Source organism: Coregonus clupeaformis, unplaced genomic scaffold (assembly GCF_020615455.1).
Source record: "Coregonus clupeaformis isolate EN_2021a unplaced genomic scaffold, ASM2061545v1 scaf0790, whole genome shotgun sequence".
NCBI classification, from domain to species: Eukaryota; Metazoa; Chordata; class Actinopteri; order Salmoniformes; family Salmonidae; genus Coregonus; species Coregonus clupeaformis.
In genome coordinates this window covers 200,350-226,457 of record NW_025534245.1, presented here as the reverse complement: position 1 = coordinate 226,457, position 26,108 = coordinate 200,350, and the positions used below count along the sequence as shown (strand labels likewise).

Sequence of the window (26,108 nt, the reverse complement as noted above, 5' to 3'; positions counted from 1 at the left end):
AGAGAAATAATGTAACCTAAGCTACTGAAAATAGGCCTTTTACGAGATTAAATCATGACAGGACAGTTTGATTTTACGTAAAAATGTATGCACACATGACTGTAAGTCGCTTTGGATAAAAGCGTCTGCTAAATGGCGTATTATTATTATTATTATTATTATTATTATTATTATATTATTTTATTTATTTATTAAAGAGATGGAGTCCAGACAGGCTACTTTAGGAAACTTTCTGAATGGACATATAGGCCTCTAGAGAATCAGCAAACTCACATACAACACCACTGTAAAAGCACCTGTCAATCAAAACCACCAGTTTACAGTTTTCCTCTCCAGGGACTAAAACTGGAGAATATTTGCATAATGTCATCCCACAACCTGCCCTATCTAACTAGTACACCTACTCCCATTTCTGACAGCTGGAGCGGAAAATCCATTCACCCTCTTACATTTACATCATTTAGCAGACACTTATCCAGAGCAACTAACAAATTGGTGCATTCACCTTATAGCCAGTGGGATAACCACTTTACAATATGTTTTTTTTTTTTTTTTTTGGAGGGTGTGGGGTAAGAGGGGGGTAGAAGGATTACTTTATCCTATCCCAGGTATTCCTCTTCCATTGCTGTTATCTACAAATGCAATTGGAGCATGAGTTTTTAATTTACAATGATCAATAGGCCTACATCAAGATAACAAGCTAATATGGCCTTAACTAGTTGTAGTATGTAAAGTTGGCTAACTAGCTAACAAGCAGCTCATTAGCCTACACACAGTGGCCTGCTGAAGCTAGCGAGCTAGCTAGATAATAATACATATTTTAAAAACATTTTCTAAATGTATTTACTTACTTACTTGAATAGGTTCACGCCTACGCCCACGAAGAGGCCAATCTTTTGTAGCGAAGAGTTGTCAAGCAGAGGCATCGCTTCTGGTTGAAATGTACGGTATGCATGCTCAGGCGCACGCGCTCCGTCAACAGGACAGTGAAACCAGACACATGCCCATTGCTCTCATGGAGCACGTAAATTATGGTTTGAAAGGTTGTGAACTCTGCAAACAACGTTTCCACTCCGAGAATGAGAACAGTAAATTACTGTAATTAATACATGCATCAACAGAAATTAATGTAACCAAATGACAGGGATCAATGGTAAATTGCCTGTTTTACAAACGGTAGGCTACCACATGGGCATTCATAAAAGTGGAGGGCGGCAATTTTTTTTGTCTTGTCTAGGGCGGCATATCAGACAGGACCAGTCCGATCAATGTTAATTAGTCTATAAATTTAGACAAGATTCCATATAAAATTATACCATACCAGGTTGGAGAGGATTGGCGCATTGTCCATTTGATACATGAACACATTAAAGGCCTCAGATCCAGAACAAAGTTGTTGACTGCTGTTGAATAATTAATGAATAGTTGGACACATCCAACCTGTTTTTAAAAGAAGACCAATTGATTTATTTACTAGCAAGCAATGAAAACGTGCATTGTATAAAATAAAGTCCACCCATTTGTTTACTGAAGTACCATAGCCTATAGCACTCTACACCCCTCGAGCATCTACGGGAGCTGCTCAAGTATCAAAGGACAGTTGGAAAGAGGAGGAAATGTAGAATGTTTAATAGACAGACTAAGTTAGAAAAACAATTGCTTATAATCATTAGTAAACACTATTAGGTAAAGTTAATCTACATTAAAATAAAGTTAATTAAACTTTTTTTAACTTTTCTTTTCTTTATTTTTATTTCACCTTTATTTAACCAGGTAAGCCAGTTGAGAACAAGTTCTCATTTACAACTGCGACCTGGCCAAGATAAAGCAAAGCAGTGCGATTAAAAACAACAACACAGAGTTACATATGGGGTAAAAAAACATAAAGTCAAAAAATACAACAGAAAATATATATACACAGTGTGTGCAAATGTAGCAAGTTATGGAGGTAAGGCAATAAATAGGCTATAGTGCAAAATAATTACAATTAGTATTAACACTGGAATGCTAGATGTGCAAGAGATTATGTGCAAATAGAGATACTGGGGTGCAAAAGAGCAAAATAAATAACAATATAGGGATGAGGTAGTTGGGTGGGCTAATTTCAGATGGGCTGTGTACAGGTGCAGTGATCGGTAAGGTGCTCTGACAACTGATGCTTAAAGTTAGTGAGGGAGATAAGAGTCTCCAGCTTCAGAGATTTTTGCAATTCGTTCCAGTCATTGGCAGCAGAGAACTGGAAGGAATGGCGGCCAAAGGAGGTGTTGGCTTTTGGAATGACCAGTGAGATATACCTGCTGGAGCGCAGACTACGGGTGGGTGCTGCTATGGTGACCAATGAGCTAAGATAAGGCGGGGATTTGCCTAGCAGTGATTTATAGATGGCCTGGAGCCAGTGCGTTTGACGACGAACATGTAGTGAGGACCAGCCAACAAGAGCGTACAGGTCACAGTGGTGGGTAGTGTATGGGGCTTTGGAGACAAAACGGATGGCACTGTGATAGACTACATCCAATTTGCTGAGTAGAGTGTTGGAGGCTATTTTGTAAATGACATCGCCGAAGTCAAGGATCGGTAGGATAGTCAGTTTTACGAGGGCATGTTTGGCAGCATGAGTGAAGGAGGCTTTGTTGCGAAATAGGAAGCCGATTCTAGATTTAACTTTGTATTGGAGATTCTTAATGTGAGTCTGGAAGGAGAGTTTACAGTCTAACCAGACACCTAGGTATTTGTAGTTGTCCACATACTCTAGGTCAGACCCGTCGAGAGTGGTGATTCTAGTCGGGTGGGCGTGTGCCAGCAGCGTTCGATTGAAGAGCATGCATTTAGTTTTACTAGTGTTTAAGAGCAGTTGGAGGCTACTGAAGGAGTGTTGTATGGCATTGAAGCTTGTTTGGAGGTTTGTTAACACAGTGTCCAATGAAGGGCCAGATGTATACAAAATGGTGTCTAAAGTTACTAAAGTGAATGTAGGCCTATTTAAACCGTTTTGATGGTTATTTTATTTTAATGATTCCTTCATCCATAACCATCAGTTACATGGTTATTCAATTACTTCACAGCCCAACATTTAAGATTTTAAAAAAATACAATCTTTTTTTGAAAACATTTTTTTCAAGAAATTATAAAATAGTTTGACAACCCTGTTTGTAAGCGTTTAAATTATGTAAATCTCAACCATAATTGTTTTTCCAGTAATGAAGACATGGATGTCTAATGGTATGGTGGGCTATGCAAAAATTCAAATGGATTTACCCTGTGGTCCCAGAAATCTCGCATTTTGATTATCAATATCCAACTGACTAAATGCTCACAAGGAGTTGTCTGTATTCCTAATTTCGGTAAAACTTACGGTAATCAATAGTGGGCATGAGATAATCTCTGAATTCCCAGAGACTTCAATCGAGGACCAGCTGCTCGTTGGTCCAGCTCCCTTTCTGAGCTTCTTTCACCTGCATGATCTTACACACATTGGACGGAACCCTCACAGTGTCACCATAGCTCTGTGTCACCTCAAAACATGGCTGTCTGCAGCACCAGCCGGGGGTTGACCACCATCTTGTAGGAGTGGAAGGTGTCCTCCTGAACAGGCTCTCTTTAGGCGTAGTCCAGGAGATCCACCTCCGGCGCCCTCCTCTGTGCGGAATGGTCTGGCGTAGTGGTACCGGCCGTGGCAAGGAAGAGGTGCGTCTCCATCAGGAACACGGCTGCGTCTGGGTGCTGCCCCTGTAGGTCCTCCATGAGGGGTCACAGTGAGATGTGTGAGGCCGGGACCAGGAGCTGATCAACGTCAGCCAGCAGCAGGTACTGCGACCGGCGTTCATGGTGGTCAGCTGGCCGTTGAGGTGGATGTCCCCTTCCAGCTCCTGGGCCTCCCACCCAGTAAAGGTCTTGAGGAAGTGGTTGATGGGCCTGTCGATCACCTCCAGAGTGCCCTCCTCTGCGTAGTACTGGAGGACCTTCTCCAGGTCCACAGCTGGTGAGGTAGAGGAACACCTTCTGTACCCCCAGGAGCTTGTAAAACTCAATGGTCTACGTTGTTGTAGTCTCCAAACATGCTGGACATGCACACGGTGAGGTAAAAGGGGAAGTCCTCCTACCGCATCTCCCTGTTCTGGATAGTCAGAAACGTCTGGTTGAGGGCGTCCTGGCTCTCGAGGTGTGTGGTGAGAGACGTGCTTGGCGTTGCATCCTGGTCCTTCGAGGCAAAGCAGGTCTGCGGCCGCATACGGGTATCCATAGTGGATGCTGTGCATTACGACATCATCTGGAGCGCCCTGGGGTGCCTGTCCAGAGCAGCAAAACACACAGTACAGAGATGTGGGTCGGTCTCTGTTGACCATGGCAATGTTGCACATGGCTCCCCTTCCCCTGTGGTCCTTGTATGCAGACATCCTTAGATGCGTTGAACCCTTGACTGGTGTTATAGTGTATTTGGCAGTGTGAACAGGGCAGTTAGAGTGGAAAGGGGGAGGAATGGAGCAAGCTTGAGTTGAGTTGGTGTCGGGCAGCCGACAATGCAGCTTTTAAAGGCATTTTCCCAGACGTTCGCGAAATCTCATTTACTGTAAAAGCTGTGCATGTTGGCTCAATTAGGAATAACCTTTGTATGTCAAGCGCGCTATAACCAGAGGAGGCTGGTGGGGTGAGCTATAGGAGGACAGGCTCATTGTATTGGCTGGAATGGATTAAAATGGAACGGTATCAAACACATAAAATATATGGAAACCACATATTAGACTCCGTTCCACAATTCCATTTCAGCCATTATAATGAGCCCGTCCTCCTATAAGCTCCTCCACCAGCCTCCTCTAGCTATAAGGTAGATCTAACGCGGACCTAATGTGGATTTGAATGAATTCCGACTTTAGGCTAACAAAGACCAAAAAATTAATAAACACTGTCTGGAGATTAATATTCATTCCCTTTGTCCACACAATGGGCACAGACCTGGTTTTATTTTATTACATGGATTACATTTGATTATTTGGATTGGATTATGGAATAATTATGAATGTCAGTGCTAAATTAGAGCTGGATCCTGCTGGAACAATGTGATGGTGGGGATTCAGGGCAGCATTCAAAAAAATATATATACTACAAGTCTGCTTGCTTCAGTTCCTCAAAGGCACAGCTAGGAGAGCTGCTCTTTCCCTGAGTCATAAAAGTGTGTTGAAATTACTTAGGAACTGTGCACACTTTGGAGAGTTATGTTGCCACTTGGAGACACCAGTTTGACCTCTCATTCTAACTCTTGTAAGCATTTTGTCTTATATTGCATCAACCTCAAATATGCATTATTATTATTATTATTATTATTATTATTATTATTATTATTATTATTATGTTACTGAATGTATCCAGAGTATTTCCAGATTTCGTTATCAGCAAATGCTGTGAAAAGTACAGTAAATGTAAAATGTACACGAAATCAACAGTGTAATGTTGGGCTGTGAAGTTCACCTTGTCAGGTGAACTGTTATATCCTCACCTTTGTTTAGATAATTGCCACATAATCTCCATCCTGACACCTTTGACCCAAATGACAAATATTAACTTACTGTAAAGTAGTTTTCTATGTTGTGAGGCAAAGGCTTCTTGTGTGAATTCCACTGATGATCTGTTGTAGCCTGTGGACACGCAGTATGTTTCACCTCTGTTATGGCAAAACCAGAATGATTAGCAGCAACTGTGGGACAGCCTTTTATCCCACAAGTGAATGGAAAAAAATAAACGGTTTAACATGATGGTCTGACTGATTTGATAGTCAATTGGTCGCCAAAAAGGGACCGAAAAAAACGTTTTTAGAATGTCCCCGACCTTTTCAGTAGAACAACCATGCTTTAAACTCTGGAATCGTCCAACAATTATGCCTAATAAAACCGTCAATGCCTATGTAAAACTAAAGGTTTTCCATGTGAATGGTGTCTGGGTAAAGATAGAATCACCATTGCTTGAATGCACTATAGTCATACACGCCCCACCCTACACTAATCCAGGGGCTCTCTCAGCCCAGGATTCTTTTGACAATGTTAGGGCCATTAGGTTTGTTGTACTTCTAATAGGCCTACATTTTCGTCTAATCAACTCTCAAGGCCAAATTGAATGTTCTAGAGATGGGACAATAACATTTCTCCAAATCTGAATCTGATCGAATATTACATTTTAGTAATTTAGCAGACACTTATCCAGAGAGACTGCATACATTTTCATATTTTTTTTCCCATACTGGTCCCCCGTTTTTGAATCAAACCCACAACCCTGGCGTTCCAAGCACCATGCTCTACGAACTGAGCCACACGGGACATAGACCTTATTGGTTAATGAAAGGTTATTTGCTGTGCTCCCAATGGCCCCGCTTATCTGCTTTGCCTCTCTCTTTTCAGTTCATCCTGAAGAACTATGGGGAGAATCCAGACAACTATAATGAACAGCTGAAGAAGCTGGAGACACTGCGACAGGTATGAACTGGGACTGAGCGAGTTGTGCTATGCAAATGTCATATGTTGTGATTTTTTTGTTATGTAGGTCATATACTGTACTGTCTTTCTATCATATAATAAGTAAGTGTTTCTCTCTTTTTCTGGCAGGGTGCGGTGAATGTGACGCGGGACTTTGAGGGCTGCAGCATTTTGAGGAAGTACTTTGGGCAGCTGCACTACCTCCAGAGCCGTGTGCCTCTGGGGCCTGGGCAGGAGGCAGCAGTACCCATCTCATGGTATGAGACAAGGAAGTACACATAGGACCCCTATATTTACATACTTACCCATGAGATCCTTATCGTACACACACTCGCTTTCATAAACTCTACCACAGACAGCTACGGAAAGAAGGAAATAACTTTATTTGGATAGTCCATCTGTAGATGCTCTACAGACTATCTACTAACCCTACCATTAACCCTTATCCTAACCCTAACTCTTACCCTAACCCTTATTCTAAACCATCCCTAACTGTAACCTTAGCAAGCAGTTGCTTATCAACAGATATCTCTAGAGCATCTACAGATGGACAATCTGGACTATCCACACACACACAAACACACACTTTCATAAGCTCTCCCTACCATACACGTAGACACACACCACACCCTCATGTATGCAGTGTGTCGCTAATTTCATTCTCTCTTACCAGAACATTAATATTTTCTGGAAAAACAGTCACTATGAAACAAAGATAAATTATATAAAGAATGATAGTAAAAGGCTTTAGAGCACCTTAAATGAAATTTTGGGCAATAAGGCAAATTCGGCTCCATCATTCATTGAATCAGATGGCTCATTCATCACAAAACCCACTGATATTGCCAACTACTTTAATACTTTTTTAATTGGCAAGATTAGCTAACTTTGGCATAACATGTCAACAACAAATTCTGAGCCTACATATCCATGCATAAGTGACCAAATTATGAAAGACAAGCATTGTAATTCTGTAAAGTGAGTGTGGAAGAGGTGACACTAATATTGTTGTCTATCAACAAGACACATGGTTCTGACAACTTGGATGGAAAATGACTGAGGATGATAACGGACGATATTGCCACTGCCATTTGACATCTTTTCAATCTAAGCCTACAGGAAAGTGTGTGCTCTCAGGCCTGGAGGGAAGCAAAAGTAATTCTGCTCCCCAAGAATAGCAAAGCACCCTTTACTGGTTCAAACATTTGACCAATCAGCCTGTTACCAACCCTTAGTAAACGTTTGGAAAAAATAGTGTTTGACCAGATACAATGCTATTTCACAGTAAACAAATTAACAGCAGATTTTCAGCACGCTTATATGGAAGGGCATTCAACATGTACGGCACTCACACAAATGACTGATAATTGGCTGAGAGAAATTGATAATGAAAAGATTGTGGGATCTGTTTTGTTAGACTTCAGTGCATCTTTTGACATTATCTATCATAATCTGCTGCTGGAAAAGCGAATGTGTTATGCAATGTTCCCTCAATTTCTTTCAGGCACTGAGCAAATTTCAGGTCTGCTTAGCGCAAACTTTAACGTTGTGAAAATTCTGTGCAACGTCCAGCACTTAAAGCAAGTACAGCCTCAGTGTTCACAGTAAACGCGAACACTGAGGCTGTACCCGCTTTTAAGCATTTATTATACCCCTTTTTCGTTATATCCAGTTGGTAGTTAGTCTTGTCCCATCGCTGCAACTCCCGTACGGACTCAGGAGAGGTGAAGGTCGAGAGCCATGCGTCCTCCGAAACACAACCCTGCCAAGCCACACTGCTTCTTGACACACTGCTCGCTTAACCCGGAAGCCAGCCGGAGGAAACACTGTACAACTGGCGACCGTGTCAGCGTGCATGCGCTAGAGCGCGATGGGTCGCTAGAGCGCGATGGGACAAGGACTTCCCGGCAGACCAAACCCTCCCCTAACCTGGACGATGCTGGGCCAATTGTGCGCGCCTCATGGGTCTCCCCGGTCACGGCCGGCTGCGAACCCGGATCTGTAGTGACGCCTCAAGCACTGCAGTGCCTTAGACCACTGCGCCACTCGGGAGGCCATACCAGGTTTAAGTTACAGTTTTAACAGTGGCCATGTAGGCTACTATGGCTATTTGATCATAAAGTAGGCCTACCAGAGTGGCCTACCATCAAAACAATAGAGGAAATGCATCCCATAACATTTTCACATGGAAATAGCTGTTCTATCATTCAGCCTAATGTAGCAGCCAATGTGTGGTGTTCAATGTAGGCCTACATTCCATGAGACTTTTGAAAAAAAACAACATGCAGTGTTTAACATTAACCTGTTTATCCACTTGTCCTTCAGACAAGGAGGTGACTGAAAATGTTGTTGTGTTGTAAGATGCAAGAAACCGCTTTACAAAATAAAATGCATTATTATTCCCATACCATTATTACAGAGAATCAGACAAATTATGTTACCCTCTACCTATTGGCTACTTAGCTTATTCAAGCCTGTCTCAAAATACAACACTGCCCCTTTAAGACATAAAAAAAGCTCTTTACCTGACTCGCTTTGCAGCAATCACTCCCCTATTGCTGACTACAAATTATCTATAAACGGGCTAATAACTCACTAACTAGCAAAGGATATGAAGAAAATATGCACACGTGGCTACATGCAGCTCTTGTTTTGATCTCAAATTAAGCGCATCTACTCACGACTGCTCATGCTTTAAACACAGTCCAGTTCAAAGTAAATGGCACATACAGTTGAAGTCGGAAGTTTACATACAGTGAGGGAAAAAAGTATTTGATCCCCCTGCTGATTTTGTACGTTTGCCCACTGACAAAGAAATTATCAGTCTATAATTTTAATGGTAGGTTTATTTGAACAGTGAGAGACAGAATAACAACAAAAAAATCCAGAAAAATGCATGTCAAAAATGTTATAAATTAATTTGCATTTTAATGAGGGAAATAAGTATTTGACACCTCTCAACTCGAACCTTCAGCTCCCTCCACAGATTTTCTATGGTATTAAGGTCTGGAGACTGGCTAGGCCACTCCAGGACCTTAATGTGCTTCTTCTTGAGCCACTCCTTTGTTGCCTTGGCCGTGTGTTTTGGGTCATTGTCATGCTGGAATACCCATCCATGACCCATTTTCAATGCCCTGGCTGAGGGAAGGAGGTTCTCACCCAAGATTTGACAGTACATGGCCGCATCCATCGTCCCTTTGATGCGGTGAAGTTGTCCTGTCCCCTTAGCAGAAAAACGTTTCCACCTCCATGTTTGACGGTAGGGATGGTGTTCTTGGGGTCATAGGCAGCATTCCTCCTCCTCCAAACACGGCGAGTTGAGTTGATGCGAGTTGAGTCAGATGTTCATTGGCAAACTTCAGACGGACATGTATATGTGCTTTCTTGAGCAGGCGGACCTTGCGGGCGCTGCAGGATTTCAGTCCTTCACGGCGTAGTGTGTTAACAATTGTTTTCTTGGTGACTATGGTCCCAGCTGCCTTGAGATCATTGACAAGATCCTCCCGTGTAGTTCTGGGCTGATTCCTCACCGTTCTCATGATCATTGCAACTCCACAAGGTGAGATCTTGCATGGAGCCACAGGCCGAGGGAGATTGACAGTTATTTTGTGTTTCTTCCATTTGCGAATAATCGCACCAACTGTTGTCACCTTCTCACCAAGCTGCTCGGCGATGGTCTTGTAGCCCATTCCAGCCTTGTGTAGGTCTACAATCTTGTCAATGACATCCTTGGAGAGCTCTTTGGTCTTGGCCATGGTGGTTTGGAATCTGATTGATTGATTTCTTCTGTGGACAGGTGTCTTTTATACAGGTAACAAGCTGAGATTAGGAGCACTCCTTTTAAGAGTGTGCTCCTAAGCTCAGCTCGTTACCTGTATAAAAGACACCTGGGAGCCAGAAATCTGTCTGATTGAGAGGGGGTCAAATACTTATTTCCCCTCATTAAAATGCAAATCAATTTATAACATTTTTGACATGTGTTTTTCTGGATTTTGTTGTTGTTATTCTGTCTCTCACTGTTCAAATAAACCTACCATTAAAATTATAGACTGATCATTTCTTTGTCAGTGGGCAAACGTACAAAATCAGCAGGGGATCAAATACTTTTTTCCCTCACTGTACACCTTAGCCAAATACATTTAAACTCAGTTTTTCACAATTCCTGACATTTAATCCTAGTAAAAATTCCCTGTCTTAGGTCAGTTAGGATCACCACTTTATTTTTAAAATGTGAAATGTCAGAATAATAGTAGAGATAATGATTTATTTCAGCTTTTATTTCTTTCATCACATTCCCAGTGGGTCAAAAGTTTAGATACTCAATTAGTATTTGGTAGCATTACCTTTCAATTGTTTAACTTGGATCAAACGTTTCGGGTAGCCTTCCACAAGCTTTCCACAATAAGTTGGGTGAATTTTGGCCCATTCCTCCTGACAGAGCTGGTGTAACTGAGTCAGGTTTGTAGGCCTCCTTGCTCGCACACCCTTTTTCAGTTCTGCCCACAAATCTTCTATAGGATTGAGGTCAGGGCTTTGTGATGGCCACTCCAATACCTTAACTTTGTTGTCCTTAAGCCATTTTGCCACAACTTTGGAAGTATGCTTGGAGTCATTGTCCATTTGGAAGACCCATTTGCGACCAAGCTTTAACTTCCTGACTGATGTCTTGAGATGTTGCTTCAATATATCCACATAATTTTTCTTCCTCATGATGCCATCTATTTTGTGAAGTGCACAAGTTCCTTCTGCAGCAAAGCACCCCCACAGCACGATGCTGCCACGCCAGTGCTTCACGGTTGGGATGGTGTTCTTCGGCTTGCAAGCAACCCCCTTTTTCCTCCAAACATAACGATGGTCATTATGGCCAAACAGTTATATTTTTGTTTAATCAGACAAGAGGACATTTCTCCAAAAAGTACGATCTTTTTCCCCATGTGCAGTTGCAAACCATAGTCTGGCTTTTTTATGGCGGTTTTGGAGCAGTGGCTTCTTCCTTGCTGAGCGGCCTTTCAGGTTATGTCGATATAGGACTTGTTTTACTGTGGATATAGATACTTTTGTACCTGTTTCCTCCAGCATATTCACAAGGTCTTTTGTTGTTGTTCTGGGATTGATTTGCACTTTTCGCACCAAAGTACGTTCATCTCTAGGAGACAGAAACCGTCTCCTTCCTGAGCGGTATGACGGCTGCGTGGTCCCATGGTGTTTATACTTATGTACTATTGTTTGTACAGATGAACGTGGTACCTTCAGGCGTTTGGAAATTGCTCCCAAGGATGAACCAGACTTGGCTGATTTCTTTTGATTTTCCCATGATGTCAAGCAAAGAGGCACTGAGTTTGAAGGTAGGCCTTGAAATACATCCACAGGTACACCTCCAATTTACTCAAATTATGTCAATTAGCCTATCAGAAACTTCTAAAGCCATGACATAATTTTCTGGAATTTTCCAAGCTGTTTAAAGGCACAGTCAACTTAGTGTATATAAACTTCTGACTCACTGGAATTGTGATACAGTGAAATAATCTGTCTGTAAACAATTGTTGGAAAAATTACTTGTGTCATGCACAAAGTAGATGTCCTAGCCGACTTGCCAAAACTATAGTTTGTTAACAAGAAGTTTGTGGAGTGGTTGAAAAACGAGTTTTAATGACTCCAACCTAAGTGTATGTAAACTTCCGACTTCAACTGTACATATATGGCTATGGTATATTTGCATATAGGCTTACTGCAGCTCTGATTGTTTATACCGCACTGGTCTGTGTAGAGTACGGGCTGAGTAGTGCCTGTCAATGCAATAGAATCCTACTCCGATGCGTTCTGCCAACAACAAAATGGCTAATATTGCGTTGATTCGATCACAATTGCCACAGTAAAGGGAAACGTTGATAGTGTTAACAGGGAAAACTCTAGAACCGTGGTCACCAACGTTTTCTGAGTCTAGATCAATTTGTGTCAAAATGCAAGCCGAGATCTACCGCTCAGATATTTTTTTAACATGACTTTTTTTTTTCCCGTACGCCTATGCAACATGAATCAATTAAAAACAGTACTGTAGCAATGAGGTTTGTGCAGTAAGCTATAGGCCCAATACATTATCACCACATATTGGCTTTGCTTGAATTGCCCTGCCAATGCATTGTTGTTTGGGCTATTTTTAAAAATTACATTTCAACATTTGAGGTAGACTATATGATCACATCGGAAATAGATCCGCAGTTGTATTACTTGTGAAGCACAGCTGAATTTTAATTTTTTTACTGGGCTGATGGTGCCTGCGTCTGATGGTCAGTCTCAGCGGAGGGAGAGAGCTGCAGACTGAGGGTCCGCCTCTCAACGTCCCTCCGCTCTCCCTTTCCTTCACTGACCAAAAAGGGACACCATCTTCCAACTGGCGAAACTCGACTGCACCGCATTCTTTCTGCCTCATGCACAAAGTCATGTTGTTACTCCTATGAACAGAGAAAGTGAAATATTCCTCGATATTAAAAAGACCCAAACCGCTAATAATAACAACAACGCAAGCCTATAGATACACTTTCCTACTCATTCATTACTGCTGCAGTGCTTGTTGTAGCGCTGAGTGGATATAGGAAAAACGTGCTTTTATGGCTTATAAAAGCGTTGAATACAAAGTGTTGACAGTGCTGAGTAAGAACTTAAACATGAACTCACTCATAAAAACAGCATTTGTTTGACAGTCTCTCTAGTCATGGTTTTAAACGTTTTGAAATTTCACAGTATCAACTTTGCTGTAGCTTTCTTTTATGCCTTGCTACGATACTGCAGACACGGTCATCTGAGCCATCCGATTGGCCAGCGGTAGGCCTATAAGTGCACTTGATTTGCTCTCTGGGCCGCTGGGAAGGCAGAGTTTCTACCTTCAGACACATGCAATGGTTCAAAATGGCAACAGATCACCTACTTGCCAACAGCCCGAGACGAAAAAAATTAAAATAGGAACACAAGGCTTTATCGTTGGGTTTTTTTACAGAAATGTTTGGCAATCGACTAGGAATGCCTTGGAGATCGACCAGTCGATCGCGATCAACCGGTTGGTTACCACTGCTCTAAAAGTTTAAGTTCAATCTTGTGCTTCTCTCTGTGGGCTGATATTTCTGCGCGGCAGTCCCGGGGAGCTTTAATTAGTCTCTGGGCTAAGCTTAGAGGGAACATTGGTGTTATGGCTTTACATCCCTGCTATATTGTGAATCAAGAGTTACCTGTATAACAGAACACATGCTTGATTGTAAACTGTCATGTTCAAAACACATTGATGCAACAGTAACTAAGATGGGGTGAGGTCTGTCCATAATAAAGCGCTACTCTGCGTTCTTAACAACGCTATCATCAAGGCAGGTCCTACAGGCCCTAATTTTGTCACACCTGGACTACTATCCAGTCATGTGGTCAGGTGCCACAAAGGACTTAGGGAAATTACAATTGGCCCAGAACAGGACAGCACGGCTGGCCCTTAAATGTACACGGAGAGTTAACATGAATAATATGCATGTCAATCTCACCTGGCTCAAAGTAGAAGAGAGATTGACTTCATCACTACTTGTATTTGTGAGAAGCATTGACATGTTGAATGCAACAAAGCTGTCTGTTTAAACTACTAGCACACAGCTCGGACGCCCATGCATACCCCACAAGACATGCCAACAGAGGTCTCTTCACAGTCCACAAGTCCAGAACAGACAATGGCAGAGGCACAGTACTACATAGAGCCATGACTACATGGAACTCTATTCCACATCAAGTAACTCATGCAAGCAGTCAAATCTGATTTTAAAAAAACAGATAAAAATACACCTTATGGAACAGCCGGGAATGTGAAGACACACATAGGCACAGACACACGCATACACACACACGATAACATACACACTATACACATGGATTTTGTGTTATAGATATGTGGTAGTAGAGTAGGGGGCCTGAGGACACACACCACACCCTCATGTATGCAGTGTGTCGCTAATTTCATTCTCTCTTACCAGAACATTAATATTTTCTGGAAAAACAGTCACTATGAAACAAAGATAAATTATATAAAGAATGATAGTAAAAGGCTTTAGAGCACCTTAAATGAAATTTTGGGCAATAAGGCAAATTCGGCCCATCATTCATTGAATCAGATGGCTCATTCATCACAAAAACCCACTGATATTGCCAACTACTTTAATACTTTTTTAATTGGCAAGATTAGCTAACTTTGGCATAACATGTCAACAACAAATTCTGAGCCTACATATCCATGCATAAGTGACCAAATTATGAAAGACAAGCATTGTAATTCTGTAAAGTGAGTGTGGAAGAGGTGACACTAATATTGTTGTCTATCAACAAGACACATGGTTCTGACAACTTGGATGGAAAATGACTGAGGATGATAACGGACGATATTGCCACTGCCATTTGACATCTTTTCAATCTAAGCCTACAGGAAAGTGTGTGCTCTCAGGCCTGGAGGGAAGCAAAAGTAATTCTGCTCCCCAAGAATAGCAAAGCACCCTTTACTGGTTCAAACATTTGACCAATCAGCCTGTTACCAACCCTTAGTAAACGTTTGGAAAAAATAGTGTTTGACCAGATACAATGCTATTTCACAGTAAACAAATTAACAGCAGATTTTCAGCACGCTTATAGGGGAAGGGCATTCAACATGTACGGCACTCACACAAATGACTGATAATTGGCTGAGAGAAATTGATAATGAAAAGATTGTGGGATCTGTTTTGTTAGACTTCAGTGCATCTTTTGACATTATCTATCATAATCTGCTGCTGGAAAAGCGAATGTGTTATGCAATGTTCCCTCAATTTCTTTCAGGCACTGAGCAAATTTCAGGTCTGCTTAGCGCAAACTTTAACGTTGTGAAAATTCTGTGCAACGTCCAGCACTTAAAGCAAGTACAGCCTCAGTGTTCACAGTAAACGCGAACACTGAGGCTGTACCCGCTTTAAGCATTTATTATACCCCTTTTTCGTTATATCCAGTTGGTAGTTAGTCTTGTCCCATCGCTGCAACTCCCGTACGGACTCAGGAGAGGTGAAGGTCGAGAGCCATGCGTCCTCCGAAACACAACCCTGCCAAGCCACACTGCTTCTTGACACACTGCTCGCTTAACCCGGAAGCCAGCCGGAGGAAACACTGTACAACTGGCGACCGTGTCAGCGTGCATGCGCTAGAGCGCGATGGGTCGCTAGAGCGCGATGGGACAAGGACTTCCCGGCAGACCAAACCCTCCCCTAACCTGGACGATGCTGGGCCAATTGTGCGTCGCCTCATGGGTCTCCCGGTCACGGCCGGCTGCGAACCCGGATCTGTAGTGACGCCTCAAGCACTGCAGTGCCTTAGACCACTGCGCCACTCGGGAGGCCATACCAGGTTTAAGTTACAGTTTTAACAGTGGCCATGTAGGCTACTATGGCTATTTGATCATAAAGTAGGCCTACCAGAGTGGCCTACCATCAAAACAATAGAGGAAATGCATCCCATAACATTTTCACATGGAAATAGCTGTTCTATCATTCAGCCTAATGTAGCAGCCAATGTGTGGTGTTCAATGTAGGCCTACATTCCATGAGACTTTTGAAAAAACAACATGCAGTGTTTAACATTAACCTGTTTATCCACTTGTCCTTCAGACAAGGAGGTGACTGAAAATGTTGTTGTGTTGTAAGATGCAAGAAACCGCTTTACAAAATAAAATGCATTATTATTCCCATACCATTATTACAGAGAATCAGACAAATTATGTTACCCTCTACCTATTGGCTACTTAGCTTATTCAAGCCTGTCTCAAAATACAACACTGCCCCTTTAAGACATAAAAAAGCTCTTTACCTGACTCGCTTTGCAGCAATCACTCCCCCTATTGCTGACTACAAATTATCTATAAACGGGCTAATAACTCACTAACTAGCAAAGGATATGAAGAAAATATGCACACGTGGCTACATGCAGCTCTTGTTTTGATCTCAAATTAAGCGCATCTACTCACGACTGCTCATGCTTTAAACACAGTCCAGTTCAAAGTAAATGGCACATACAGTTGAAGTCGGAAGTTTACATACAGTGAGGGAAAAAAGTATTTGATCCCCTGCTGATTTTGTACGTTTGCCCACTGACAAAGAAATTATCAGTCTATAATTTTAATGGTAGGTTTATTTGAACAGTGAGAGACAGAATAACAACAAAAAAATCCAGAAAAATGCATGTCAAAAATGTTATAAATTAATTTGCATTTTAATGAGGGAAATAAGTATTTGACACCTCTCAACTCGAACCTTCAGCTCCCTCCACAGATTTTCTATGGTATTAAGGTCTGGAGACTGGCTAGGCCACTCCAGGACCTTAATGTGCTTCTTCTTGAGCCACTCCTTTGTTGCCTTGGCCGTGTGTTTTGGGTCATTGTCATGCTGGAATACCCATCCATGACCCATTTTCAATGCCCTGGCTGAGGGAAGGAGGTTCTCACCCAAGATTTGACAGTACATGGCCGCATCCATCGTCCCTTTGATGCGGTGAAGTTGTCCTGTCCCCTTAGCAGAAAAACGTTTCCCACCTCCATGTTTGACGGTAGGGATGGTGTTCTTGGGGTCATAGGCAGCATTCCTCCTCCTCCAAACACGGCGAGTTGAGTTGATGCGAGTTGAGTCAGATGTTCATTGGCAAACTTCAGACGGACATGTATATGTGCTTTCTTGAGCAGGCGGACCTTGCGGGCGCTGCAGGATTTCAGTCCTTCACGGCGTAGTGTGTTAACAATTGTTTTCTTGGTGACTATGGTCCCAGCTGCCTTGAGATCATTGACAAGATCCTCCCGTGTAGTTCTGGGCTGATTCCTCACCGTTCTCATGATCATTGCAACTCCACAAGGTGAGATCTTGCATGGAGCCACAGGCCGAGGGAGATTGACAGTTATTTTGTGTTTCTTCCATTTGCGAATAATCGCACCAACTGTTGTCACCTTCTCACCAAGCTGCTCGGCGATGGTCTTGTAGCCCATTCCAGCCTTGTGTAGGTCTACAATCTTGTCAATGACATCCTTGGAGAGCTCTTTGGTCTTGGCCATGGTGGTTTGGAATCTGATTGATTGATTTCTTCTGTGGACAGGTGTCTTTTATACAGGTAACAAGCTGAGATTAGGAGCACTCCTTTTAAGAGTGTGCTCCTAAGCTCAGCTCGTTACCTGTATAAAAGACACCTGGGAGCCAGAAATCTGTCTGATTGAGAGGGGGTCAAATACTTATTTCCCTCATTAAAATGCAAATCAATTTATAACATTTTTGACATGTGTTTTTCTGGATTTTGTTGTTGTTATTCTGTCTCTCACTGTTCAAATAAACCTACCATTAAAATTATAGACTGATCATTTCTTTGTCAGTGGGCAAACGTACAAAATCAGCAGGGGATCAAATACTTTTTTCCCTCACTGTACACCTTAGCCAAATACATTTAAACTCAGTTTTTCACAATTCCTGACATTTAATCCTAGTAAAAATTCCCTGTCTTAGGTCAGTTAGGATCACCACTTTATTTTTAAAATGTGAAATGTCAGAATAATAGTAGAGATAATGATTTATTTCAGCTTTTATTTCTTTCATCACATTCCCAGTGGGTCAGAAGTTTAGATACTCAATTAGTATTTGGTAGCATTGCCTTTCAATTGTTTAACTTGGATCAAACGTTTCGGGTAGCCTTCCACAAGCTTTCCACAATAAGTTGGGTGAATTTTGGCCCATTCCTCCTGACAGAGCTGGTGTAACTGAGTCAGGTTTGTAGGCCTCCTTGCTCGCACACCCTTTTTCAGTTCTGCCCACAAATCTTCTATAGGATTGAGGTCAGGGCTTTGTGATGGCCACTCCAATACCTTAACTTTGTTGTCCTTAAGCCATTTTGCCACAACTTTGGAAGTATGCTTGGAGTCATTGTCCATTTGGAAGACCCATTTGCGACCAAGCTTTAACTTCCTGACTGATGTCTTGAGATGTTGCTTCAATATATCCACATAATTTTTCTTCCTCATGATGCCATCTATTTTGTGAAGTGCACAAGTTCCTTCTGCAGCAAAGCACCCCCACAGCACGATGCTGCCACGCCAGTGCTTCACGGTTGGGATGGTGTTCTTCGGCTTGCAAGCAACCCCCTTTTTTCCTCCAAACATAACGATGGTCATTATGGCCAAACAGTTATATTTTTGTTTAATCAGACAAGAGGACATTTCTCCAAAAAGTACGATATTTTTCCCCATGTGCAGTTGCAAACCATAGTCTGGCTTTTTTATGGCGGTTTTGGAGCAGTGGCTTCTTCCTTGCTGAGCGGCCTTTCAGGTTATGTCGATATAGGACTTGTTTTACTGTGGATATAGATACTTTTGTACCTGTTTCCTCCAGCATATTCACAAGGTCTTTTGTTGTTGTTCTGGGATTGATTTGCACTTTTCGCACCAAAGTACGTTCATCTCTAGGAGACAGAAACCGTCTCCTTCCTGAGCGGTATGACGGCTGCGTGGTCCCATGGTGTTTATACTTATGTACTATTGTTTGTACAGATGAACGTGGTACCTTCAGGCGTTTGGAAATTGCTCCCAAGGATGAACCAGACTTGGCTGATTTCTTTTGATTTTCCCATGATGTCAAGCAAAGAGGCACTGAGTTTGAAGGTAGGCCTTGAAATACATCCACAGGTACACCTCCAATTTACTCAAATTATGTCAATTAGCCTATCAGAAACTTCTAAAGCCATGACATAATTTTCTGGAATTTTCCAAGCTGTTTAAAGGCACAGTCAACTTAGTGTATATAAACTTCTGACTCACTGGAATTGTGATACAGTGAAATAATCTGTCTGTAAACAATTGTTGGAAAAATTACTTGTGTCATGCACAAAGTAGATGTCCTAGCCGACTTGCCAAAACTATAGTTTGTTAACAAGAAGTTTGTGGAGTGGTTGAAAAACGAGTTTTAATGACTCCAACCTAAGTGTATGTAAACTTCCGACTTCAACTGTACATATATGGCTATGGTATATTTGCATATAGGCTTACTGCAGCTCTGATTGTTTATACCGCACTGGTCTGTGTAGAGTACGGGCTGAGTAGTGCCTGTCAATGCAATAGAATCCTACTCCGATGCGTTCTGCCAACAACAAAATGGCTAATATTGCGTTGATTCGATCACAATTGCCACAGTAAAGGGAAACGTTGATAGTGTTAACAGGGAAAACTCTAGAACCGTGGTCACCAACCTTTTCTGAGTCTAGATCAATTTGTGTCAAAATGCAAGCCGAGATCTACCGCTCAGATATTTTTTTAACATGACTTTTTTTCCCGTACGCCTATGCAACATGAATCAATTAAAAACAGTACTGTAGCAATGAGGTTTGTGCAGTAAGCTATAGGCCCAATACATTATCACCACATATTGGCTTTGCTTGAATTGCCCTGCCAATGCATTGTTGTTTGGGCTATTTTTAAAAATTACATTTCAACATTTGAGGTAGACTATATGATCACATCGGAAATAGATCCGCAGTTGTATTACTTGTGAAGCACAGCTGAATTTTTTTTTTTTTACTGGGCTGATGGTGCCTGCGTCTGATGGTCAGTCTCAGCGGAGGGAGAGAGCTGCAGACTGAGGGTCCGCCTCTCAACGTCCCTCCGCTCTCCCTTTCCTTCACTGACCAAAAAGGGACACCATCTTCCAACTGGCGAAACTCGACTCGCACCGCATTCTTTCTGCCTCATGCACAAAGTCATGTTGTTACTCCTATGAACAGAGAAAGTGAAATATTCCTCGATATTAAAAAAGACCCAAACCGCTAATAATAACAACAACGCAAGCCTATAGATACACTTTCCTACTCATTCATTACTGCTGCAGTGCTTGTTGTAGCGCTGAGTGGATATAGGAAAAACGTGCTTTTTATGGCTTATAAAAGCATTGAATACAAAGTGTTGACAGTGCTGAGTAAGAACTTAAACATGAACTCACTCATAAAAACAGCATCTGTTTGACAGTCTCTCTAGTCATGGTTTTAAACGTTTTGAAATTTCACAGTATCAACTTTGCTGTAGCTTTCTTTTATGCCTTGCTACGATACTGCAGACACGGTCATCTGAGCCATCCGATTGGCCAGCGGTAGGCCTATAGTGCACTTGATTTGCTCTCTGGGCCCGCTGGGAAGGCAGAGTTTCTACCTTCAGACACATGCAATGGTTCAAAATGGCAACAGATCACCTACTTGCCAACAGCCCGAGACGAAAAAAATTAAAATAGGAACACAAGGCTTTATCGTTGGGTTTTTTACAGAAATGTTTGGCAATCGACTAGGAATGCCTTGGAGATCGACCAGTCGATCGCGATCAACCGGTTGGTTACCACTGCTCTAAAAAGTTTAAGTTCAATCTTGTGCTTCTCTCTGTGGGCTGATATTTCTGCGCGGCAGTCCCGGGGGAGCTTTAATTAGTCTCTGGGCTAAGCTTAGAGGGAACATTGGTGTTATGGCTTTACATCCCCTGCTATATTGTGAATCAAGAGTTACCTGTATAACAGAACACATGCTTGATTGTAAACTGTCATGTTCAAAACACATTGATGCAACAGTAACTAAGATGGGGTGAGGTCTGTCCATAATAAAGCGCTACTCTGCGTTCTTAACAACGCTATCATCAAGGCAGGTCCTACAGGCCCTAATTTTGTCACACCTGGACTACTATCCAGTCATGTGGTCAGGTGCCACAAAGGACTTAGGGAAATTACAATTGGCCCAGAACAGGACAGCACGGCTGGCCCTTAAATGTACACGGAGAGTTAACATGAATAATATGCATGTCAATCTCACCTGGCTCAAAGTAGAAGAGAGATTGACTTCATCACTACTTGTATTTGTGAGAAGCATTGACATGTTGAATGCAACAAAGCTGTCTGTTTAAACTACTAGCACACAGCTCGGACGCCCATGCATACCCCACAAGACATGCCAACAGAGGTCTCTTCACAGTCCACAAGTCCAGAACAGACAATGGCAGAGGCACAGTACTACATAGAGCCATGACTACATGGAACTCTATTCCACATCAAGTAACTCATGCAAGCAGTCAAATCTGATTTTAAAAAAACAGATAAAAATACACCTTATGGAACAGCCGGGAATGTGAAGACACACATAGGCACAGACACACGCATACACACACACGATAACATACACACTATACACATGGATTTTGTGTTATAGATATGTGGTAGTAGAGTAGGGGCCTGAGGACACACACTTAATGTGTTGTAAAAATCTGTTGTGAAATGTATTGTAATGTTTTTTAAATTGTATATAACTGCCTTAATTTTGCTGGACCCCAGGAAGAGTAACTGCTGCCTTGGCAGGAACTAATGGGGATCCATAGTATATACAAATACAGACAGGCACATCCACGTAGACACACACCACACCCTCATGTGTCCAATACAGTGTGTCACCAATTTCATTCTCTCTTACCAGGACAGAAATATTTTCTGGAAAAACAGTCACTCATGATGACATCAGCTATGAGCAAGCCTGCATCCTCTATAACCTGGGTGAGTTGAACCATTGAGTGGTGAAATGTAAAACTGACCTTAGATCAGCACGGAGGGCAAAACCATCCGTCAAACAGCTATTTCCTATTGTCGTAATGTTATCTTCTCTGTAGGTGCTCTCCACTCCATGTTGGGAGCCATGGATAACAGGGTGTCAGAAGAGGTGAGCAGAATCAATGGCCATCTATCTTTAACACGTTAACCTCTCTCCATGACATCTCACACTGACATCCATTGTATTGCCATCCTTTTTCTGAAACTCAATATGTCCCTTTGTCTATTTCTCTCGCTTCCATCCTCACTCTCTTCTGTCTCCCTTCCTCTTTCACCCCTTTCCTCCTCTCTCTCTCTCTTATCTAGGGGATGAAGGTGTCATGTACACACTTCCAGTGCTCCGCGGGGGCCTTCTCCTACCTGAGGGACCACTTCAGCCACAACTTCAGCGTGGACATGAGTCACCAGATCCTTAACCTCAACATCAACCTCATGCTGGTAACTATCAGACACACATACACACACACACACGTGCGCACATGCATGTGTTCTCACACACTTCATCATGTTTATTTGTCTCCGTTCAGGGCCAGGCTCAGGAGTGTCTCCTGGAGAAGTCCATGCTGGACAACAGGAAGAGTTTCCTTGTAGCCCGCATCAGTGCTCAGGTAAATCTCTCTCCTCTCAACACAAGACATAGTAGTAGTGCATGATAACACCCTCTAGACCTCAGTTGTCCTAGAGCAGGGTCGTTCTCAATAGGCATCAAACGGGGAGGGACTAACTGAACTTATCCAATAGGAAAATGCGAATTTTCATTTTCTGTCGCAAAATGTTTTGCTACGGTGTGCCCTAATGAGTCCGACCCAGGTGTGCGACTGTTCTGTTGTTGGCCTGGTGTAGGTGGTGGACTACTATAAGGAGGCGTGCAGGGCTCTGGAGAACTCTGACACGGCCTCCATGCTGGGAAAGATCCAGAAGGACTGGAAAAAACTGGTGCAGATGAAGATCTACTACTTTGCTTCCATCGCCCATGTAAGTGTGAGACAGAACAGTGAGTTGTGAGGGAGTATATTGCAAATGTGTTCTGAATTTGGTTTACAAATACTATTTTATTTAATAACATTATATTTATTTTCAGCTGCATATGGGGAAGCAGGCTGAGGAGCAACAGAAATATGGAGAGCGGGTATGTCGTCGTTGTCGTCCCCCCGTGTATCTTCCTCTGATGCCTCCATACCTCTACATGCACACCAATCTCTCTCCTTATACACCTATTTTTCTAAAGCTGTGTGGTTTTTTGTTTTTAACAGCTGGCTTACCTGCAGAGCTCCTTAGACAAACTCAGTGAAGCCATCAAGTTGGCCAAGGTACAGTCACCTTCCAGTTGACTCTGTAACCTTTTCCATTTGGCATTCTGAAATGGTTTCTTTTGTATCTGTTATCAAGCTTACAATAACATGTACATTTTAGTCATTTTCAGACGCTCTTATCCAGAGCGACTTACAGTTAGTGAGTGAATACATTTTCATAACAAAGGAACTGTCTTTATGCTCCTTTCCCTCAATTCTCTCTCTTCTCTCGTTCTCTCTGTTTTAACAGGGTCAGCCGGACAGTGTGCAGGAGGCCTTGAAGTTCACCATGGACGTGATAGGGGGAAAGTAAGCAGCTATATTCTCTACTGTATATTCACTTATGATTGTGGCTATGTTGGTACAGTCTTTACCCTTTGAGATGTAGACAGTCACACACACTCTGCCACACTCTCTCACTCAAACAGTGGAGCTCTCGCTTAAGTGGTTCTCTCTGACCCTTCCTCTGCTATTCCTTATCCTCTGTCCCTTGTAGGTTCAACTCTGCCAAGAAAGACAATGACTTCATCTACCATGAGACTGTCCCCTCGCTGGAGACTCTTGCTTCAGTCAAAGGTAACATTGAACCCTGACCTACGACCTATCCTCACACTTAACCTCTCCTGCATTTCATATACTATATTTTGATTTTCATTGTCATCATGTCCTCTCTAGGTGCCCCCCTGGTGAAGGCCTTGCCCGTGAACCCAACTGATCCCAGTGTCACAGGACCAGACCTGTTTTCCAAGCTGGTGCCCATGGCTGCCCACGAGGCCTCCTCTCTCTACAGTGAAGAGAAGGCCAAGTTGCTACGGGACATCATGGCCAAGATAGACAGCAGGAATGAGACTCTAGAGTGAGTAGGAGAGTCGGAGGGGCTGTGTGTGTATTTGAGACGTCTAGGTATGCCTTTACGGTTTAATATAGTGACTTTGTGTGGTTACTGATCTAGCTCTGGCTTTGCAGGCAGTTTATGGACTCTCTGGGTCTGGAGCCAGACTCAGTAGATAACCTGGACATGTACAGTCACATCCCCCCTGTACTGATGGAGAAGTGTGCTGCGCTCAGTGTCAGACCAGACACTGTCAAGAGCCTCATTCAGTCCATGCAGGGTGAGTGGTTGGCTTGGGACACACACACACACATACACATGTCACACACTCACACACACACATACCCACACACATACGCACACAGCCTTTAGATACTAATCCCTATGTCCCTCTCCCTCAGTCCTGTCTGGTGTGTTCACGGACGTGGAGGCGTCTCTGAGGGAGATCCGGGACGTGCTGGAGGAGGACGAGGCCGGGTTGCGGGCGCTGCAAGAGGCGGCAGGAGGAGGCCTTGCGGCGCAGCTGCATCCCCAGGCACATGCCCAGACCCTGGCTGAGATCCGCAGGGACCTGGAGAAGTACATGGAGGCCCATGAGAAGGCCAGCTTCACCAACACAGAGCTGCACAGAGCCATGAACCTGCACATCAGTAACCTGAGGCTGCTGGGGGGACCACTGGATGCCCTGAGAGATGCCCTGCCTAGGCCCCAACTCAACGAGGGTGGGTATAGGAGAGTGGAAAAGAGTTATGTGTTTGTGTGGTCATTTGGAGTGTGTTTCTAAATGTGTGTGTGTGATCCTACAGAGGAGGTGGCAGGGCTGCAGTGTATGAAGAGGATCCTGGGGAAGGTGCAAGAGATGAGGGACCAGAGGAGCACCCTGGAGAAACAGCTGCGTGACCTCATCCAGCAGGACGACATCACTTCCTCCCTGGTCACTACTGAGCGCACTGACATGAAGGTACAGGACATTGTGTGTGTGTATATAAATATATTTTTTTACCCCGTTTTTTTCTCCCCAATTTCGTGATTACGATCTTGTCTCATCGCTGCAACTCCCTAACGGGCTTGGGAGAGGCGAAGGTTGAGTCATGCGTCCTCCGAAACATGACCCGCCAAACCGCGCTTCTTAACACCCGCTCGCTTAACCCAAAAGCCAGCTGCACCAATGTGTCGGAGGAAACACTGTTCAACTGACGACCAAAGTCAGCCTGCAGGCACCCCGCCCGCCACAGGGAGTCGCTAGAGCGCGATGAGCCAAGTAAAGCCCCCCCGAACTACTCTGGGCCAATTGTGCGCCGCCCTATGGGACTCCCGGTCACGGCCGGTTGTGACACAGCCTGGGATCAAACAGCGATGTAGTCGCAACACTGCGATGCAGTGCCTTAGACCGCTGTGCATGCCTCTTAAGACACAATATGTAACATTTGCCTCTCTCTCCCCACCTCCCTCTCCCCCACTCTCTCTCTCTCCCCCCCCTCTCTCTCTCTCTCCCTCCCTCTCTCCCTCCCTATAGAGGTTGTTTGAGGAGCAGTTGAAGAAGTATGAGCAGGTGAAAGTGTACATTGACCAGAACCTGTCTGCCCAGGAGAACATCCTCAAGGCGCTGACGGAAGCCAACGTGCAATACGCCTCGGTCCGCAAGGGCCTTACCGAGATGGAACACAAGTGAGCAAGGGCTTGGGAAGGGTTTTAGTGGGACACCAGTACTATTGGGCAAAGGACTTTGACGCCGTTCCAATCCAAGGCCATAGGGAAGGGGCCAATGTAGAAAATCAGAACACACAAACAAATCGGAGCAGACAAATATCCACTGGAAACACTAGCTACATAAGCACTAGCCTCATGTCATTGTTCCCTTCATCTTCTCCTCCTTCCTTTCTCT

The 26,108-nt window shown here is 43.3% G+C and overlaps 1 protein-coding gene across 1 annotated transcript in view; it reads left to right on the top strand.

Moving 5' to 3' along the window:
• Positions 1 to 26,108, top strand: part of LOC121543136 (tyrosine-protein phosphatase non-receptor type 23-like) — a 39,480-nt gene that overhangs the window by 7,230 nt on the left and 6,142 nt on the right. Inside the window, exons 2-17 of the mRNA XM_041852841.2 lie at positions 6,387 to 6,461; positions 6,591 to 6,718; positions 21,969 to 22,045; positions 22,159 to 22,208; positions 22,406 to 22,537; positions 22,627 to 22,707; positions 22,943 to 23,074; positions 23,181 to 23,228; positions 23,353 to 23,409; positions 23,642 to 23,700; positions 23,888 to 23,967; positions 24,067 to 24,247; positions 24,358 to 24,503; positions 24,625 to 24,945; positions 25,030 to 25,184; positions 25,740 to 25,891. Coding sequence (XP_041708775.2) covers positions 6,387 to 6,461; positions 6,591 to 6,718; positions 21,969 to 22,045; positions 22,159 to 22,208; positions 22,406 to 22,537; positions 22,627 to 22,707; positions 22,943 to 23,074; positions 23,181 to 23,228; positions 23,353 to 23,409; positions 23,642 to 23,700; positions 23,888 to 23,967; positions 24,067 to 24,247; positions 24,358 to 24,503; positions 24,625 to 24,945; positions 25,030 to 25,184; positions 25,740 to 25,891 — 1,874 coding nt within the window. The remainder of the gene's footprint in view (positions 1 to 6,386; positions 6,462 to 6,590; positions 6,719 to 21,968; positions 22,046 to 22,158; positions 22,209 to 22,405; positions 22,538 to 22,626; positions 22,708 to 22,942; positions 23,075 to 23,180; positions 23,229 to 23,352; positions 23,410 to 23,641; positions 23,701 to 23,887; positions 23,968 to 24,066; positions 24,248 to 24,357; positions 24,504 to 24,624; positions 24,946 to 25,029; positions 25,185 to 25,739; positions 25,892 to 26,108) is intronic.